The sequence below is a fragment of the Mustela nigripes genome, chromosome 13 (genome assembly GCF_022355385.1).
Source record: "Mustela nigripes isolate SB6536 chromosome 13, MUSNIG.SB6536, whole genome shotgun sequence".
Classification (NCBI taxonomy): Eukaryota; Metazoa; Chordata; class Mammalia; order Carnivora; family Mustelidae; genus Mustela; species Mustela nigripes.
In genome coordinates, this window is record NC_081569.1 from 43,330,532 (window position 1) to 43,350,411 (window position 19,880).

General features: G+C 51.5%; 2 protein-coding genes across 2 annotated transcripts in view; one reads left to right on the top strand and one right to left on the bottom strand.

The window, feature by feature from the left end:
* Positions 1–1,550: 1,550 nt before the first annotated feature.
* FBXL22 (F-box and leucine rich repeat protein 22) lies at positions 1,551–6,073 on the top strand. Its single transcript, XM_059372223.1, has 2 exons — positions 1,551–2,834; positions 5,736–6,073. The coding sequence occupies exons 1-2, from the start codon at positions 2,500–2,502 to the stop codon at positions 6,070–6,072; spliced, it is 672 nt and encodes a 223-aa protein (XP_059228206.1). The 5' UTR covers positions 1,551–2,499; the 3' UTR covers position 6,073.
* Positions 6,074–10,836: 4,763 nt separating this feature from the next.
* HERC1 (HECT and RLD domain containing E3 ubiquitin protein ligase family member 1) overlaps positions 10,837–19,880 on the bottom strand; it is a 187,286-nt gene continuing 178,242 nt past the window's right edge. Inside the window, exons 74-78 of the mRNA XM_059372224.1 lie at positions 19,031–19,107; positions 17,983–18,235; positions 17,138–17,290; positions 14,267–14,572; positions 10,837–11,474 (exon numbers count right to left, since the gene is read on the bottom strand). Of these exons, the coding sequence (XP_059228207.1) occupies positions 11,289–11,474; positions 14,267–14,572; positions 17,138–17,290; positions 17,983–18,235; positions 19,031–19,107 (975 nt within the window). The 3' untranslated portion in view covers positions 10,837–11,288. The remainder of the gene's footprint in view (positions 11,475–14,266; positions 14,573–17,137; positions 17,291–17,982; positions 18,236–19,030; positions 19,108–19,880) is intronic.

Consider the following 19,880-nt stretch of genomic DNA (forward strand, 5'->3'; position numbering starts at 1 on the left):
AGGTGACTGGGGCACTCCAGAGGCCAGGGAGATCATCCTGTCACTCTCCTCCAACATGAGGCCGGCTTAACTCCTGCAGAGCTAGACTGCACCTGAGGGATCAGCTTTGGGGCTCTGTGCAAAGGCTATCGGCCCCCTTTTTTTTTTAAAGATCTTTTTTATTTGACAGAAGTCACAAGTAAGCAGAAAGGCAGGCAGAGATGGAGGGGGAAGCAGGCCCCCGCTGAGCAGAGAGCCCGATGTGGGGCCCGATCCCAGGACCCTGAGATCATGACCTGAGCTGAAGGCAGAGGCTTAACCCTCTGAGCCACCCAGGTGCCCCAATAGGTCACCTTTTAAAATCAGACATGCAGTAAGTGCCACCGGTAAAAAATAAAGATTCTGCTTTTCAGTAAGTTGCTATATACGACCTGTCCCCATTGTCCCCTACAAAGAGGAAAAAACAAGAACCTCTGCCAACACCGGTCATTTTCCTGTGGTACGTATTTGCCTGCTCCTCTGTCTTTGCAAACAGGCAGACGGTTTTGCCTCCACGTCCCACACCTCGCTGAGGCCAGTCAGAGGCCCTGGGGCTGCTGTGGCTCGGGGCAAAAGGGCTAAGTGTTGTCAGCGCCACCCTGGCGTCCCAACCCTGCGCTCCCCCACCCCCTGGGCAGCTGCACTCAGGCCCTGCCCCCTGGTGCTGGTCCAGCCGCGCTGTGCGACTCTCACAAAAGCTGCCACGCCGCAGGGACGGCCCGGTGGCCAACCTTTTAAGAGGTTGAGAGAACTGCCCATTTCCAGAGGTCAGCACACTGAAGAGTACTGGTTTGGACAGGATTGGGGAGGAAAAGTGGAGATAATAAGGCTTTCTATTAAAATCCATCTGAGCTGCTGCAGTGTCCCTTCTGACTGAGTAAGCCAGGGAGAAGCGTCCGTTGTCTCTTGAGCCATTAAAATGGTCATCTGCGGTATGAGCAGTAGCTAGTTACCCCTTCCCTAAGAACTGCTTCCTTTAGCTGTTTCTTGGCATATGTTGTTTTTAAGAAAAGTCACTCCTTCCCCTTGGCATTGCTGGGGTAACCAAGCACCCAGGACACCGAAGTCTGGTGTCTCAGAGGGAGTTGGCCAGAATGGCCGCTCTTGCCTTAGCTGCCTTGTGCTTTGAAAGGCATAGCCGCACTGGGACGACCAAGCCTTAGTGCCAGAAGAGGGTCCAAAACAGCTGCTTTGAGGCCTTACTCCACACAACTGGACACAAAGTATTCCCTTCCAATTCCAACCAAACAGGAGAATGAACAAAGGTCACCACTTAGGTGGTGTTCCCTACTTCACTGCAACAGAGACAGCGCAGCCTTTCCGGTCAGCATCCCCTGAACGAACCAACAAACCAGCACACACAGCTGGTAGTTCACAGCAGCACAATTATAGGAGGGTCTATAGTGGGATGGGAGGGAAGCAGTATTAGAAAACCGATCCACCATCCACGCAGTGAGAAATGTTACTTCAGGAAAGGAGAACTTAACAGAGATAAGACATCCAGCCGGCCTGCCCAGGCTACGGTCCCTCCCAGTGAGCAGACTGAAGGCTTCTACCAAGAGGGCAGTGTCTGGCTGGCTTAAGAGAAAGCTGAGACTAAAACACTTTAACCTAAAACTGTTTCGAGTAGTTTTGTACTAAGAGTGCTCTCATTCATGCTGCCATTTCTGGAAATATAAATGAGCTACAGCAGGGCAAGTAACTGGGAAAATGTTAAGATGTAAAGCCAAGTAAACTTAAGCTTAAAATGTCACGCACATACACACAGAAGAACCTCGGAGAGCTAAGCTACTTAAGATCAATCTTTGTGCAACGACTCAGGGTAAAAACAGAGCCAGCTGGGACGCCCAGGGAATCCCTGTGCTTGGTGGAGGGCGGCGGGGCCTGAAGGTGGTTGGGCCCAGCCTGCAAACCATCACCACTGAGCAAAGTCACAGGGAATGGGGCTTACCCAGGGCTTCAACTTACAGCTTCGAACACAAAACTGGCACTCTTCGCTCCTATAGACAACTCCGACTAGGAGTGGAGCAGAAGACTCACACGATCCACTAGAGAATGGGAACAGGTCCAATTTATAACCAAGGTCCCTCCCAGTGAGCAGACTGCAGGCCCAGACAGGTGGTCGGGCCAGCCACCTTCAACGAAAATGCCTTGGGAAAAGCCAAAAGAGTGCTCTGCTAAGCACCACTGTCAACTCAAAGAAAAGAACTCCCTTTTAAGGAAGCTATTTAGCTTCAAGAGGCTGCTTTTCTGCCAGGATTTTCACTTCCTCTGAACCTAAGCCGAAGCACAGACTGCTGCACGTATGTCTGGATCCTGCCCCCACCTCCCGCCGGGCTCTCAGAGCTTCAGCACCAGTTGTTAGCCAAAAATAAACACCATTCCTCAACCATATATGTCCACCAGCCCAGAGCCCGGGAGGAGGAGGAGGTAGGTCAGGTCCCCGGGCTCCCGCCACACTCAGCGTGTTCCCTGCCCACCATGCACATCACCCAGCTCAACCGGGAGTGCCTGCTGCACCTCTTCTCCTTCCTGGACAAGGACAGCAGGAAGAGCCTGGCCAGGACCTGCCCCCAGCTCCAGGACGTGTTTGAGGACCCTGCACTCTGGCCTCTGCTGCACTTTCGTTCCCTCATGGAACTCAAGAAGGACAACTTCCTCCTGAGCCCGGCCCTCAGGAGCCTGTCCATCTGCTGGTACTCGAGCCGCGTACAAGTGTGCAGCATTGAAGATTGGCTCAAGAGCGCCTTCCAGAGGAGCATCTGCAGCCGCCACGAGAGCCTGGTCAATGATTTCCTCTTCCAGGTGTGCGACAGGTAGGCCACCTCCTGAGCAGCGCTGGCTTTGCAGAGTCTGGCTCCTACAGCTCTAGGAAGCTTGGCGGGGGCGGGGTGGTGGTGGGGGGAGCAAATTACAAGACCAAGATCCCTCCATACTGGGAAGCCTCAAACTAGGCCCAAGGCAGACAGTCCCGGCCTGTCCCCAGCACAGTCCCGAGAGAAGGCATACAGTCACAGGCGGGGAGTCTTTCTCCTCTTAGCCTCCCAGATCCTGGAGCTGCTTCTGCTGCCAATGGAAGACTGGGCTTCAGCTGTCACTGTCCTTCGGGCAGCTGTCCTCCCTAGCAGCCATTAAGAGCTCAGAGGGTCCAGCTGAGCATAGATTTTCAAGGTCAGGCCCTGGGAAAGGTTCCTAGATTCAGCAATCAGCTTACCCCTCCTCTCTTCCCCTAGCAAACAAACTCCAGGACTTGTGGAACACAGCTAAGGAAGGACAACTAGGGTGCGCTGGGTTAGCTGCACCAAGCCAGACTCCAGGAGAAGTGGTGGTGATATTTAAGAATGGTTTCGTCATTAGAATATTACTAATCTCAACATACCCGTAAGGGAGGGTGTTTTAGCCTATTTTTTTCAAATGAGCAAATCAAAGTTTTGAGAGATCATGTGATTTACCCAGTCTAGGACTGCCAGATTTTAGAAAATAGAAACTCAAGACATCCAGTTAAATTTGAATTTTGAACAGACAATTTTTTGGCCTAAGTGTGTCCCAAATACATCCTGTGTTTGATCGGTCAGCTCTACCACGGGTAGAGAGGCTGAGCCACAGGGACCCCCATGGTCCCGGCCTCCTGCCTAGGACAGCCCATGAAGGCAGACTTCTGCTGCCAGCCTCTCAGAGAGCCTCAACTGACCACTCCTGTCCTGCCTTTGAAGAAAAGCACCTCTTGATTACTAACAAACCAGGTCCAGTCAGCTTGCTGCCACCTTGGTTTAATAGCTGCTGTTTGCTGGCAGTGAGACAGGCATGGAAGGAAACAGAGTGGTGGCCTGCCTTTTTTTTTTTTTTAAAAGGCAGTCAGAAGAAAACAAGATGGACTTGGTTGGGCCCTGCCTGGATGAGGCCATTCTGATGGGTTTAACAAGGCCCCTGAATCAGACTGGAGTGATCTAGGTGGGAGGGGCAGCCTGCTCTGAAGTTGTTCTATTATTCCTGCTGCAAGAGAATTTAATTTCCCACATCAGCAAGTGTGGAGTGGTCCTCTCATGTCACCATCTGGGTGCAGCAAGGGCCCGAGTGTCACAAAAAGAACAAAGCGCTTGGTGGTAAGGGTTCTGTGCCAAGTCTCCCAGTTCTACTACTGTCCAACTATGGGACCCAGACCAAATATTTAAATCTGACCTAATTTCTTCATCTGTAAAATAGGATGAATCACCTATCTCACAGACTAAGAGGATTAAATGACACAGTAGCACTGGCCCACAGTAGGTACTGATAACATCCATGAAATCTGGTTCTTTTAGCCATCAGCTCTTGACGGCAGGACAGGAGACAGCAAAGGATGGCAGGGAAGGAGTCGGCTCTTTCTCTGGCTTGTTCTACATCAGGGATTATTCTAAAGGTTCTTAGAACAAAAAGGGACCACTCAACATCAAAGGCCTAATCGTCATAACCACCCTAGAGCTAACAATTTCTCCCACTTGATAAATGAGGACTAGCACAGTCCAGACATTTGTCCTGGGTCACAGAGCAAATAAGGCACAGGCCGGTCACCTGAGCCCTCCGAGCCAGTTTCTTCATTCATAAAACAAAGTGCAAAGGATTTGATATGAAGACTGAAGACACCATATGAACTTAAGAACTGGGAAGATGGGATGGGCTGTGTGAAAGGTACCCCTTCCCCCAGCACGAAAGAGCTGGGCTAGCCCAGGCAGGTGCAGTCAAGGGGTTAAGGAGGAAGCTGACGGCTCCCTCTGGCTACAGAGAACCAAGGGCCCTGCCCACAAGACAGGCCCCTCTTGACCGCAAGCAATCTCATCCGGTGTGCTCCCAGGAAAAGTGAGTTACAGTTGCCTACAGAAGGTCCTGTCCAGGCTCTTTACACCCCAAATTTTGACCTTCACTACAACCCCACTGGTAGGCATCATTCCCTCCCTGCTGTGCACCCATACACTCACATCAGGAAACTAAAGCTCAGGGAGTGACTTAGCCGAGGTCACACCAAAATAAGCCAAATTCAACTTTGCGCAAGATCTTTTTACAAGTAGCCTGACTGTACCCATCTCAGACCCGGTTCTAGCTACTGTCTACTTGACCTCTTCTAGGCTGGCATCCCAGACGGCAAGAACTGTCCCAGTTAACTGAGCAGAGAAACACAGAGCTCTAGAACCCAGAGCCAGGCATACTCAGAGCTGTGCCCTGACCCCAGCCTCGAGGGACTGTCCCTAAGCCACCCCATAAGAAACCCTTGCTCCCATCTGACTGACCATCCTGCCAGGAGCTTCAGGGCCTCAGCTTGAAGCCAGCCTGGAGTGGTCACCACGCATCTTTTCCCGCACCCCCACCCCGCAAAGCAACAGGCCCGGAGAGAACCAAGAACACCTAGAGTTGTCCTCCCGGACCCTGCACCCCATCTGCCCACAGCAGGACCAGTGGCGGCTCAGGAAGCTAAAAGCCCACGCAGATTGAGGTCTGGTGGAGAGGCAGAAAGAGTAGGGGAAAGGGGACAGAAACCCCGGTTCAGATCCAGGCCGCGTCATCGCAGGCAAGTTTCTTCAGCTGGTTAAGTCCGTTTCACTTCGTTGCCCACTGTAAACGGAGTCGTGCCACGAGTCCCAGGGCAGTTAGGGAGCTCCCGGACCCCGGAGCTCCAGGGCGGGGCGGATGCCAACCGTACCCGCCATCGGCCCCCACCGCGGGCCACCGCGATCTCTCCGCAGGTGCCCCAACCTGGCGTCCGTCACGCTTTCAGGCTGCGGCCACGTCACCGACGACTGCCTGGCGCGCCTCCTGCGCTGCTGCCCGCGCCTGCGCGCGCTGCGCCTGGAGAACTGCGCGCGCGTCACCAACCTAACGCTGGCTGCCGTGGCGACGCACGGGCGCGCGCTGCAGACGCTGCACGTGGACTTCTGCCGCAACGTGAGCGCGGCCGGCCTGCACCGCTTGCGCGCCGCGTGCCCGCGCCTGGCGCTGCGTGCCGAGCACAGCGCAGCCATGATCCCCGACCAGCGCCCCAGCGCGTCGGGCATGGCTCTTCGCAAGCTGCTGCCGCGCTAGGCTGACCATGTCGGGACAGGACACCCGGGCAAGGGCCCCGAGCAGAAAGAGCGACCTGGTTTCCAACCCCTAGCCCCAGCACTTCTCAGACTGTCGCCACATCGCTGAACCTCAGTTTCCCTGTCTGCAAAATGGGGACGTTGATGCCTACCTCACATTACGGTTTTACGCACAGGAGTGCGAGAGTAACCGGATGCTGGGAAAACACTCGGGTAGCCCTCACTAAACACCAGCATCTGTCCCGACGCCCTTCCGCCCCGGGCCTATCGCCACTCGAAGTCCACAGCAGGCGAGGGGCTCACAGCGTCCCCCGCGACTGTGACCGCTGTCTGTGGCCCAAGTAACCGCCATGCGTAGGCGTGGCCACCCGGTAGGGCGCGGGCGCAGGCGCCGTGGGGGCAGAAGGGGGGCGGGGGAGGCGACTCCGGCTGCTGGTCGCGTGCCGCACGCTCAGCCTGCGGCCGCGGGTGTTCCCCCGCTGTACCGGTGGGCGGGAGGAGGGGGAAAGCCGGGGTTCACGGCCGGAGACAGCCGCCGAGCCCGCCACCGCAGCCTTGCCATCCGCGCCTTGGCTTGGCGCCCGAGCCAGCCCGTACACGATTCTAGGAAATTCGCTGTTGGATGTGATTCTTAACATAAACCCCATAGTTCTAATTTTCTACCGTTCTCGTATCACAAAGGCAGAAGAAAACAATTGAAAAACCCGAAGTAAAGATTAGAAAACAAAAGCAGCAGCCTGGTTAAGTCCTTTGATAATGAAACCGCGAGAAGCGCAAAGTTAGATTTTTACCTGCTGGATTTGCTCAACGTGGGCACATTCCAGGACTTCAATTTCGGAGCTTTAGTCACTGATGTCCCACCGATAGTCACCAAAGTATAGGCTCCCGGCCACCCAGCAGAACTTCCGGTCCCAGGTACTCGGTGAAAACTTAAGAAGGGAAAGCAGGGAGCGTAGCGGGATGGTGGGATGGTGGGCCGTGGGCCGTGCTCCAGCTCCAGCCCCAGCCCCAGCTCCGCCCATCGCCAGCTGGGACCCTTAAGTCACCTGAGACAGGTGTTTCTTGTCTGGGAAAAGGGATCTGGATCCTACTCACCGGTTGCCCAATACTGGGAAGCCAGCAAGGAAAAAAAAAAAAATTCTCCAATTTCGTGGTAGGAGAAGAGACAGCAAATTATTGGTATATGGGGATGGCGGGGGTTGGGGGTTGGTGCAGGAAGCACCAGGTAAGGGGCTAACTGGCAATTGCCGGTGAAGGTTTGGGGAGGGGAAAGGAACCTAAAAGGGGTTAATCAGTGTGCCTCACCACATGAAGTGAGGGAGGGAGCTGAGCGGCATCTGGCAGGAAAACAGTCCAGGTGCAGGGAATAATAGCTCATGCAAAGGCTCCAAGCAGGAGCATGGTGAGTTAGGGGAGGCCAGGAGATCAGTATGGCTGGAGCAGGGTTAGTGAGGAGGAAAGGGGAGCAGGAAATATCAGAGAACTAGGCATGTGGGTGGCTGCCAGGGGAAGGCCAGAGGAGCTGAAATTTCTCCAGGCAGAATCTGTGGGGGCGGGGGGGGGGGGCAAGCAGCAGCCCAACCCACCCCAACCCCTCCAGGGCCTGTTGGAGGCTTCACTTGTGGCCCTGGACCCTTTTGTTGGGCCAGTGCTCGGCCCAGAAGCAGGTGGGTGTTGGCACTGAGGCCTGGCCTGGCATAATCCCTTCTCATCCCTGTGTGGGGAGAGCCAGCCCCCTCAGGCCACCAGCTGCAGTGGAATGGGAGGACACCCACTTTCTCTGGGTGATTTTCCAGTTTACCCACCATAGTTCTGGACTCAGGAAAGAGGCCTTGCAGGAATTTTATTTTTGCCCCTACTAGTACTGCAAACAATGTTGGAAGAAAGCTTAGGCTTCCAGGGGGATAAATATTTATTTAAAACAGCATCACTTAAACCCCAGGGCTTTGCTTTCATTATTTCTGATAAGTCTGAATTCCCAGCAGATCCTGTTTGCCCTGAGTTGATGGTATAGTCTGGGGGACAACAGAACCCTAGTTTCTGACTCTCCTCTGATTGAGAGCCAGTCAGTCCTCTCCAAACCTCAGCTTTTAAATCCGTGTATTGGGATTGCTGGAGAATCTTGCTTACAGGGTTCTTTTAAGGATTAACAATGTCGTGTTTCTAAAGCCTTAGTCATTGCAAGTTCTGCTCAAATAGGGTAACCTGAGACCCCTTTCCCTTTCCTCATGGAAGCTCTTTTTTATAAATGAGGGCTAACTTCCCTGGTGAAGCCTCTGGCTTCCAGTAACCCCCCACATACGGAGGCTCTAGCTATCACAGACCTAAAGCGGCGCTGATAGCCCACCCAGCACTGTTTCTAGAGCTTGAATCCAGCCCCGCTCCCTCCGGGGTGCTTTGGGTCCCTGAGCCAAGGGCCATCCAAGGTACACCCAGAAGGCGGGCCCTGATGAGACCCAGGGCTCTCCACTCCACCTTCTGACAGGTGCTGTTCACATCACTGGGCACCGAGCAGAGCCCTGGACAGAACACAGAGCCCATGCTCGAAGTCTTCTCTCGGATCCGAGGAGATCAAGGGGTGTCCCGTGCTTCATGAATCCATTGACTCATTCATCTGGGTTTGAAGGGAGTGTTGAGTGCTCTGCAGCTCTGCCATCCATCACTTCTGACGGGTTATGACCTCTCACATCCTTAGTTTATCACTAAAACAGGACCTCTCTGTAACACTCTGGTAAGATGATGTATAAATATGCAGTGACTGAAAGGCTGGGGTAAGGAAAAGGGGTCCACACATCCATGGGGGCCTAGAAAAGCCAAGTGCCTGGCAGAACCCACAGGCCTAAGTACTGGGAAGAAGCAAGCTGGGTCCGTATGGGGGTGATCCAGGTACACTCAATGGAGGACTGATCCCAGCTCCCACAGGGTCTAACTGTGGGTGGGGTGTTCCTTTCCGCAGGCACAGTGCAGTAAAGGCAGAGTCAGAAAGTCTGAGGCCTGGGGAAGCCAGGGCAGATGGGAGTCTGTGTTCCAAAGCCACTGGCGAATGGCTTGGACGTTACTCTGTCCTCGCAGCCTCTATTCAGTCTATGAACTTTCCCAGCTCCCGAATGCTCCTTTCACTCTCTGTCTGGCCAAGGCAGCCAGTGGCCACAGAGAGGAAGGGCTGGGAGCAGGTGCGGAACCTCAGCACCAGGGCGGGACAGTGCTCCCAGGTGGAAGGCGGACAGCAGGCACCACACTGCGCTGGGGAGCCTGCGCAAGAAGCTCTGTACCACAAGCTCCCAGGTCAGGGGCTCTGGGTCACTACTTGGGAGGCAGAGCCTGCTGGGGGGACACGGTGCCATAAGGCTTGTCTTACAGGGACACACTGGCCCGTTTCTTTTCAGGCTGAATATTTGGAGGGGCACTAAGTTCCCTTGGGACTACTGTTGTCAGCAGGCGGGTGGACAGGAAGCCAGGGCTCCTAGCTCTAGCCTGTACACGCCCCTGATCCAGCACTTGCCCTCTCCTGACCTCAGATTCATGGTCTGAAAGAGGAGAGGTCACCTGACACCTTGGCTCTAGGGTTCCTCTAGCTCTAGGATTCCATGCCTAACATGCTTTTTGCTAAAACTAAATGCACCAGATACGCGTTTCATCTGACTGGCAGTGCTGGGCAAAGGCCACAAAACAGGGAGGCCCAGAACAAAGCTGTTCCTTTTTTTTTTTAAGGTGGGGGGGGGGGTCCAAGTTTTCTTGGAGTTCTTTGAGGGTCATAAACATTGCAAGTATTTAACTGAATGATCCAGCAAACAAAAAAACTGCCCAAACCTCCACAGAGGGGCTGAAAATGAACCAGGGAAAATAAACACCTGTGCCAGGCCCGTCGTTTGAGTGGGCTGCCAGGCTGACCCCGGCCCTGAAGCACACGGGAAGCAGCAGCCTGTGGTGGGAACTGGCTGTAGACCAAGACGCATGGCTCAAACGCCTTGCTCTCTTCCTGTTCCCGCTCCCAGCAGCCACCATCTTCACAGCTACTTTCACGATGGCCCTTTCTTCCAGAACCACACACTCACTCTGACACGCCTGACAACAGGCACATTGGCCAGGGCCCTCAAGTCCCAGGTTCAAGCACCAAGAGTGTGACCCCTCCCCAACCCCCGAACAACTCTGCACCAACCACCATTCAAGGCTACGAAAGCCACACACTGGTTCTATTAATTCGCACATTCACTCACTTGTTCTCGTGGTTGCCCATTTGTACATGCTGAATGCCTACCTGCAACGGTGGTCCCTGCTGCACCCCTGTGCCCTCCTGCAGAGACATGCTACTGTCAACCGCCCTCCTCCTGAAGCCCACCACTGGCTCGTCACGCGCAGCGCTGGAATCCCGCTCCTCTGGTTAGCCTCCTCGTGGCCCAGTGGGGCTGCACCCCATACTAGGTATCCTGGGGCCACTCAGGACAGGCTCTCACTATCCAGTTACACTCTAAACCCAGCTGCAGAGGAGGAGGAAGGGGTCACTGAGGGGTGGGGCACGGGGCTGATGCAAGGGCCCTGGGGTGAGGGAACGAAGTAGGACACCCAGGATGACAGAATAAATGAAAGGAGGGGCCTCCCGCTCCCAGCTCCCACTCGAGCTGCTCTGTCATCTCGAGACAAGCACAGCTCACTCTCAGTGTGAAGGAGTGCTTCTGATGGGCCAAACGCCATCAGTGAGACTAGCTCGAAAGCTCATTCCTTCTTAGTCAGAAACTCCACTGGAGTTAAGAAAAGCAGCCCACGCTCTGGTTCCTGAATTGGCTTTATTTCTCTGCATAAGGAACCCTGCACAGGCAATTCAAATTAAAACAAAATAAATATATGAATATTCATGTAAAACTGTCCTTTCTAATGAACAATTATACACAATGTACAATTTCATGTTCACTGGGTGGGTTTACAAAATGTACCATTCCCAACTAAAAATGCACCAAAATGGTTCCATGCAAACTTATCAAAAGTGACCAAAAATATGGAGGGAAAAACCTGACTGAGAGCACTTCGTCTTTTTTTTTTGTACAATCACAGAAAAATAAAAACATCTAATTTCTTTGTTACATTTAGAGAAACTAAATGTGGCCACTGTTTATAATGTCGGTTTATGTTCCTAAACATCTATGTAGTTACCATAAAAGTGTGTCCACATGAAACTGGAAGTGAGCATTGCTGAGCAGTGGGGGGCGGCGGCCCCCGCGGTCAATAGTCGGTGTCTGAGCCCTCGGCATTGTCCACGTTCCGCGAGAGCATGTAGTTGTCCATGTCGATGGAGCGGCAGTTGTTGATGGCGTAGCGCAGGCGCTCGGCCATGACCAGCTGGCTCGAGTAGGGGGGCAGCCGCAGCTGGAAGAAGCAGGTCTGTGAGGTAGGCAGACTGTCGTAAGGCTGTGGAGAGAGAGCCAGAGCTGTGACAGCAGCATCGGGGGTCCCAGGGTTGGGGGGGACCCGTAAGTTACTACTGTCCCCAAATCAGGAGGAGCACTTCTCCCAGCCTTCCAGATGGGCTCCACGGACCCGAGTGCAGGGCCGCCTTGAGGGGAAGGAGACACTGGTGGAAGGAACGTGGGCTCTGGTGTCCCCAGCCATGGAGGCTTCTGGTGACCATGCTTCCTTCCTCTCCTCACCACCCCCATGGCCCCATCTGCAAAGTGCGAGCAAGCTCTGGTGGGAGAACAGGCTTTGCACAGGGCCTGCCACGGGACCGCCAATGGATCTCACTCCCTTTCACCAGGAGGGTGCGGACCCGGAGCTGCTGCATGGAGCCCCCAACTGCCAGCAAAACGGAAAGAACACCTGGAAGGGCACCCCTGCATGCCTCCACCCTTCCCCTGTCCCTCCTAGCGGGCCTTCTGCATCCTTCGCCTACCCTGGCTGCCACACACAGCTCACACAAGGAAGGAGCAGTGAATTCAATCCTAGTCTGTCCATTAAATGCACAGTCATGCAGTCATTTAAAATGATAATCATGATGACTCGCAGCAGAACAGAAAAGCGTGGGTGCCTGGGTGGCTCAGGGCATTAAGCTTCTGCCTTCGACTCAGGTCATGATCTCAGGGTCCTGGGATCGAGCCCCCATCGGGCTCTCTGCTCAGCAGGAAGCCTGCTTCCCTCCCCACCCCTGCCTGCTTCTCTGCCTACTTGTGACCTCTGTCTGTCAAATAAATAAACTAAATCTTAAAAAAAAAAAAAAAAAGAAAGAAAGGAACAGAAAAGTGCTCGGGACAGACTGAGCTAAACACAGCACACAAACTCAGGTATCCACAGAGGTGGCAGGTGGAAGGGCAGCTGCCGCAGCAGAGGGCATATGCTCTCTGGTCTTCCCTGAAAACTCCATGAACTCCCACACTCTGTACCGACAGAAAGGATAGTACATTTTTATATCTGAAGATAGGTTTTAAAAAGGGACTTGCCCTTTTTTTTCCTCTCAACTCCTTGAACCAGCCCTCCCCCCTTCCTCCTTGGAGCCCTACACCTGGTTAGCACATTCCAGAGAGGTGGGAGATGGAGGGCCTGGAGGGCCTAGAAGCCTCTCTGGGTCGGAGCCAGTGAGGACACAAAAAGCTCAAATGTAGGAAAACCATAACCAGCAAAGACACTGAAGGGCAATGTGAACAGGTGCCTCTGATTTGGAAGGAGGAGCAATGGTCTAAAAGTCACAAGGGAGAGACCCACTGTGGTCAGTTTTCTGCGGCTGAAAAACCTCAGGCAGGGGATTAGGGGTGGATTAACTCCTGGGATGGCAGGGGTAGCCTGGGACAGACAGAAGGCAAGGATTTTTTCCAGAGCTGAATAGAAGCAAACCATTGCCTCCACCCACCTCTCTCTGAAGCAACAAAACAGATTTACAACTGATAGTTTCTGGCAAGTCATGTAGAAAATTTATGGAAAGGCTCTTTTCATAGCCCTTCCTGTGCGTGGCCTCTCCAGCAAGTCTAGCCCAGGAGTGGAGCCCAGGCGGGCAGCTTCAGGAGGCAGCGGGGGAGGGATGGCTCTGGCTGCAGCAACCTCCAGGAATAGCTACTGGAAAAACACCAGAAAGGCAGACACTGAAACTGGCAGGAAGGGTCCTTGTGCGAAGAGGAACTACTTTTCTTACTGTTTCCAGAATAAACATGATGGGCCCTGCTCAGAGGACTGTCCAGCTCTTGGGCGGTTGGGGAAGGAAAGAGATAGAACACAAACACTTCTAACTTAATGCTGAGTTCAAGGGATGTACCACGTGTCCTGGAAGTGGACGTTAGGAGATCTAAGCCTGCCCTCTGAAATGGTCAGGGGCAGCAGGAAAGCATCCATGAGGGCTTCCTGGAGGAGATGACATTGCTGTTGGGCCTCAAGGATGAGTATGCACTTGCCAGACACAGATGGGAAGGAGTGTGAAGGAGAACTTACTAAAGCAGAGGGAAGAGCCTACACAAAGGCACAGAAGTTTAGAAACAGTGTGGTGTGTTGGGAAAAAAAGGTAAGCAGTCTGTTCTGGCCAGGATACGGTATGTGTTAAGAGGTGCTATAGCAAAGCTGCGGCAGAGGCCAGACCATGGAGACATTTAAGGCCACTGAAGCAGTTGGCATTTATTCTGAAATCAATGCAGGGGGCCCTCTCCTGGTCTGAAAGGAGAGTGACATGGTCAGATGGGTGCATGAGAAAGAGGACTCTGGCAGCAGTGTGCATTTCAGGTTCTAAGCTCTTTTATTCCTCAGCCATCTGTCAACATGGCAGCTGGGCTGGGGCTCTGCAGCTGGAGCTTTTCATCAGGCTGCAAAGAAGCCGCCCTGCCTGCACAAGCAGCCACGGGGCACACGCACCATGTTCAAGCTTAGGGTCTTCGTGGAAGCACACCAGACCACATCTGAGTGCACAAGTCACACGAAAAGGCATAGGAAGTAAGAGGCAGAGGCAGAGGCAGCAGGACAAGCCCTCTGGTAAGCTGAGCTTTCATGCAGGAAGCTGCTGGAGGATTTCCTCAAAGGTTGCTGGTGGTAGGGCTTTTTTTCACTCAAGTTACATTACGTTTCTGAACAAGCTTTTCTGCTTGATTTTCTTTCAATTAGGAAACCTCAAACACTAAGCCTGAACTGGCAGGCCTACCCGAGGGTCACTGTGCGGCTTTTCTAGCTGGCGAGCAGCGCGGAAGCAGTGGGAGACAGGACGGGGAGGGATGGCAGCACAGCTTACTTACCCGATCGACCTTCATGATCTGAAACCTCTGAGAGATGTCCGCAGTGTTGGCCGGGAGGCGAGACCTTCCAGACACGAATCTCATGAAGAGCACGCGCTCCTCGTTGGAGAAGTCCTCCAGTGTGCGCCAGAACCACTGCACCAGCTGATGCTGCTCGTCCACCTCCCGGTAGCGCACCACCTTCTTCAGGACCTCCACGGAGATCTCGGGCATCCCACACACCATCTGCTCCAGCTGCTTGGCCGTGAGGAGTGACAGCAGTGGCACCGGAACGATCCAGGACATCCCTTCTCGGACGGCCGCCACCTGCTCCCAGGAGAGCTGTGCATCAGACACGCGTCTGCAGACGGGGCACCTCCCACCTGCTCCTCCGCCCCCCAAACCCTCGACCTGTCCCCCGGACCCAAGGCGCACATGGCCCACTCCCCCGGCCGCCAACCCTCTGTCCGAGCTCCTCCCTGCCTGTGGGACTTCTACACTCCTTCCGGTCCCAGGTCAAGTCAATTGAGGAGCTTGCCTTCTGCCCCCCACAAAACTCAGCCCGCCGCCCTAAGCGCCCCCAACCCTGGTGCCAACTGCACTCACTCCTACCCCTCAGCACGCATGGCTGTGCAGTTACATTGGGCCCTGAGGGCTACTCTGTCTCTCGTTAGGGTAAGACGCTCCTAGAGGATGTGTCTACCTTCTACTGTTTCTTGCACTCATATTTTTCTTTGGAAGAGTGATATCCTTCTGGTAAAACTTATTTGTGCTCATTGTAAAAAAAAAAAAAAGAAGTAGTTAGAAAAGTACAAAGAAGAAAATTAAACTAGCAAGGCCTTCTGGAAGCAGGCAGTAGGAAGGACAGAACATTTCATTAGGAGACTTCGGGGTCTGAATCCCAGCTCCGTCTCTTTTACTTTAATTTTCTCATCTGAGAAATGAGGAAAACAACTGCTGCTCACACGACTATGATGAGAATTCTCGATGCATGTCTGTGTGCCCTACTGCTGCTGTTCACTCCCAGCACGGTGCGGAGAGCAGGTCAGCTGCGGAGTGCTGAGGGGGGCTGGAGGGGCTACCCACAACAGTCTGTTTCAAAAACACCCCAAGGTCGCACAGCAACGCACACCCTACACACAGACTCATTCACTGCTGTCAAGATTTGTTCATAAACACTTCCTCACTCTTGGCCAACTCAGAACCACCAGTGATAATTAGCAAAAGGAAAAACCCGGAGGACCCAAGCAGGAGCCACACCTTGGGGAAGGCCCTGGGGCTGGGACTGGTACAAAGACGTCCCACCCAGGGCTCGGGAACAAGACTGGCAGCGAGGACCGTCTGTATGGGTATTAAAAGGAAGACCCCAGCCAAAGTTTGCCCAAAAACAAGCTGTCGTGCCTGGTAGAATACAAACCAAAAGCTGTCTAGAAAAAAATGAGGCTGAGGTATGGGGCTGGCTGCTTGGCGGGGAACAAATTGGGACAGCTATGGGAAGAACACTGGGTTGTAAGAGAAGAGGAAGACGTGAAAGAGGAAAAAGGCCTCCTTGCTGAGAAAGGAACAAAGCAACGGGCTGAGCAGAGCATGACTGGCAGAGAGTGGAGGGGCAATCTGACCCAGAAGAGCCTAGACCCCACAGTTAAACCTGGTTTGGGACCCTGACTTCGCCTTGGGCACATCACTTCACTTCTCTGCCTCAGTACTTTCATCTGTGAAATGTGACAGTAATCCTTTTCTCACAGAGTAACTACAGGAAACACTGCACACGAGGCAGCCTGGACCCACACCTGGCATGCAGAAGGTATTCAATGTATTTTTAGCCAAATACTCACTGGGGATTAAAATTCTGAAGAACTGGAGCCAAAAACCTAAGCCCCGGCTGTGTGAACAGCATGCCCACAAAACCTGCCCTCACTAAGGGATAACAGTTTTCTGACTGGACTTGGTCCAAAGCCAGAGTCAAAGAAGGAACCAGAAGGGAAAGGCACAGAACATACACACTTCAACAGCCTTCGAGCCTCAGTCTAGCTCTCAAGAAGACCCTAGCACATTCTGCATATAAAGTACTATAAAGTGGCTTTTAAGGACTGTATAGCCAAAACCCCATTTTTGGACAAAATGTTCATTTCTTTGGTCACTCACCACATTCTCATCATTTATTATTAAATGCTTACTACAATGTCAGCACATAACAAGAATATTTAGGAGATACACACACACACACACACACTATATTTATGTAATATATGCAGCACACATGTATGTAACATATATACTAGAATGCATTCTTCACTCAAAGTCTTACAAGCTAATTGAAGAAACAAGATCCAAACTCTGTGGTCTAGTTCTTAGACCACAACATAGAAGTATTATGGTATCTTGAGAAATTTCTAAGTAACAAAAAAGATTTCTACCGGCTATGGACCTGGAGGAAAGCTGGTCTGTGGAGGAGAGGCATTTCCAGCTGGGGCCTGACGGGACTGCAGCAGGAGTTGGGAAAGAGGCACTCACATGGGATCGCAAGACCAGTGGGAGGGGTTTATTCACATGGGCCCTGACTGACCCAAGTAGAGTGGGAGACCCTGGGTTGGGGACAATAAGAGATGAAGACAAACAAAATGAAGGCTGAGTGAGAAGGCAGGTGTAAAGGCCTGGGTGACAGCCTGGCCTCAATCCAACCAGTGACCAATTTAGAGCTGTCCTAAGGCTTTGAGTAAGGAGACAGGAAACCCGGAGGTAAGGCCTGAAAAGTCTCTGAACAGGGGCTGAAAGGCAGATACAAATTAACTGACATGGTAGTTCATATACCCCAATTCAGCAGTAACCAGTAAGCTCTTGTTTGAAGACAACTGTAAACATTCATATGCATGTCCCAACGTTTCAGCTCACCTGTCGGTCCATCTCATGAAGTCGATATTCAATGGCCCTCTCCACATACTCCTTCCTGTTGGAAAATGTCAGTGGGATACTATTTCCACCAGGAATTATGGGAACCATCTTGCCATCAGCACTCTGGCCAACAAAAGAATCAAGAGGAATCATCTAAGAAGAGGAAAAAAAAATATTTTTACTAAAAAAATACCGTACATTACACACAAATATAGCAAAACAGTAACAACATTAAGACTTCTAGGGACAGGGTGGAGCAGCTGGTTAAGCATCTGACTCTTGGTTTTAGCTCTGGTCTTGAGCTCAGGGCCACAGGATCAAGCCCAGCATCAGGCTCCACCCTGAGTGCCAAGTCTGCATGGGATTCTCTTTCTCCCTCTCCTAGCCCTGCTGCTGGTGTTTGCTCTCCATCTCCCCGTCTAGCTCTCATATAAATAAATAAATCTTAAAAAAAAAAAAAAAAGAATTTTAAGGATTAAAAATGAGGAATCGAGGTAGCTGATCATGCCACTTGGTCAGAAGGGAATGTGCTGACCCATCTGGCTATAGTTAACCATTTCTTTGTCCTCAAACCAGGTTCGATGAACTCTGGTCGCCCCAGGCCTCCCTCTCCAACTGGGTTCCCTTGCTTGTCCATTCTAGCAGGCAGAGAGTAGACCAAAGAGGAAGAAGCGGAAGCTGGGTGCTGGTGCCAACTCTGCCCATGAGCGGCTTTTGAACCTTTGTGGGTGAGCTACTAGGGCTCACAGCAAGGTGAGTCAAACAGCAAGGTGAAGACCAGATCTGAGTTTCCCACAGCAAAATTCTGGTCAATACCAGCAGAACACGGACTGGCCAAGATTCACCTCATGGAAACTGTCCTCGGTAATCCCACTGTCTTCAATGTGAAGAATGCTGTTGAGGGTCTGCACGTAGAGCAGATCCACCTCCTCCAGGTCTTCCAGGGTGAGTGGGACACAGCACAGCTGCTTCCACACCAGAGGGGCCAAGTGGAGGTCCAGAGGCTTCTTTGTGCGAATGGCAACCCCCATTAAAATGCCCAAGAACTTAAACTGCATTAAATGTTCATCAAGGCAGGCGGAGGGGTTAAAAAGAAACCTGCAAAATTAAAGGAAATTCTTCAAATAAAACTGACCTCATTTCTATTGGAAATAAGTTATCAGACAGCTACAGCATTAATCCAGACCTGTGCTGTTCAATGCGATAGTCATTTGCCATATGTGGCTACTCAAATTAATTAAATAAAATTTAATGGAGTTCTCCAGCAACTCTAACCACATTCTGAGTGCCCAACAGCCACATGTACCTGGTAGCTACTCTTTTGGACAGCACAGGAACCATATTTTTAATTATTTTCAGAAGAGCTGTGAAAGAGCAACTGAATGGTCCTTTTGTCCCTGAGTTACCTGCTTCAGGACGCCCTATTTCCTAAAATCATTTCATTTTATCATTTACAAGTCCATGAAGCAGGATCCAAAATTTAAGGCTTGGGAAATTTAGGCATAACACAGAACTGCTAATACTAAGTGCTGTGATTTGACAGCGTATCAAATCTTCCTGATGAGTTCTGATGCAGAAAATTCTTTGTGGGGAGGCCACGTGGGCCTTCAGAAACAGAAAATAAGTCAGTTTTCCTTATCAAGTCTGGATTTCCCCTACCCCTCAATATTATCATTGAGTTGGTTCCATAATAGAGTCATGATAGAAGCGCTTCAGTTTCCTTATCTGTGAAAAGGGAGTAATAATAGTTCCCACTCCTTTGGGTTCTAATGAGGATTCAATGGGATAATATGTAAGAGCACTTCGAGCAGGGCCTGGCCCCCAGTAAGCACTCAATAAGTGAGCTATCATTATTATTGTAGATAGTCAAAAGGCACTCGATGACTGCCTCACCTATCCCGATTGTAGCCCACTTCTGCAGTGGCATTGGGAGAGGGTATAAGAAGGTCAACAATACCAGTTTCAAGTTCCTGTAAAAGAAAGAACAGTTTTTTGAGAAATGACAATCAAATGCATCAAGAGAACAACTAATTACATTAAAGATCATACTGAAAAGAGATTATTTTGAGGAATTTATAATGTTATGTGACAACCAGCCAACCAGCTGTCTCTATAATTTTTGTGGTTTTAACTTAAAATGAAATTACAAACATTCCCCCCATGGAGAAAATATCCTGTAGTTTGCAGAACTGAGATAAGAAAGTCAATCCAGGGCAGGAGCTGGGGTATCTCTGAGCAGGGTACAGTGATATTCAATAGCAAACAGACCCAGCGAATATTAGCTAAAAGTTGTTTTAGTCACAGAATTTATCAGAAAAATTCTGCTACTAGGCAAAGAGGGAAGGGTCACAGTTGACCTGGAAGCAAACTTGCCACTTCAGATATCAAAATAAGAGCTCGTCCAAACTCTTAGTATTTGTTTTTCTAATTCCACTAGAGCCTGACAGTTCTACTTCATTCTAAAAGCACCAGAATTAATCAGGGCACATGGGTGGTCCTGGATTTGTCCATTACATAAATGTAAATATGTGTCATTACTATTTCTTCTGCCTGCATTAGAGCAGGACTGTGAGTCACTAGTAGAGTCAGGCACTGACATTTACTCAGTAAGGTATCTTCACACAGATGCCTCAAACCCTTGCTGTAATTCACTTATTTATCATTAACAGCATGATTTTTACGTAAGGCTCACAAATGCACCCTTGCGACATTCATAAGAACGTATGAGACAGTAGGCACTGGA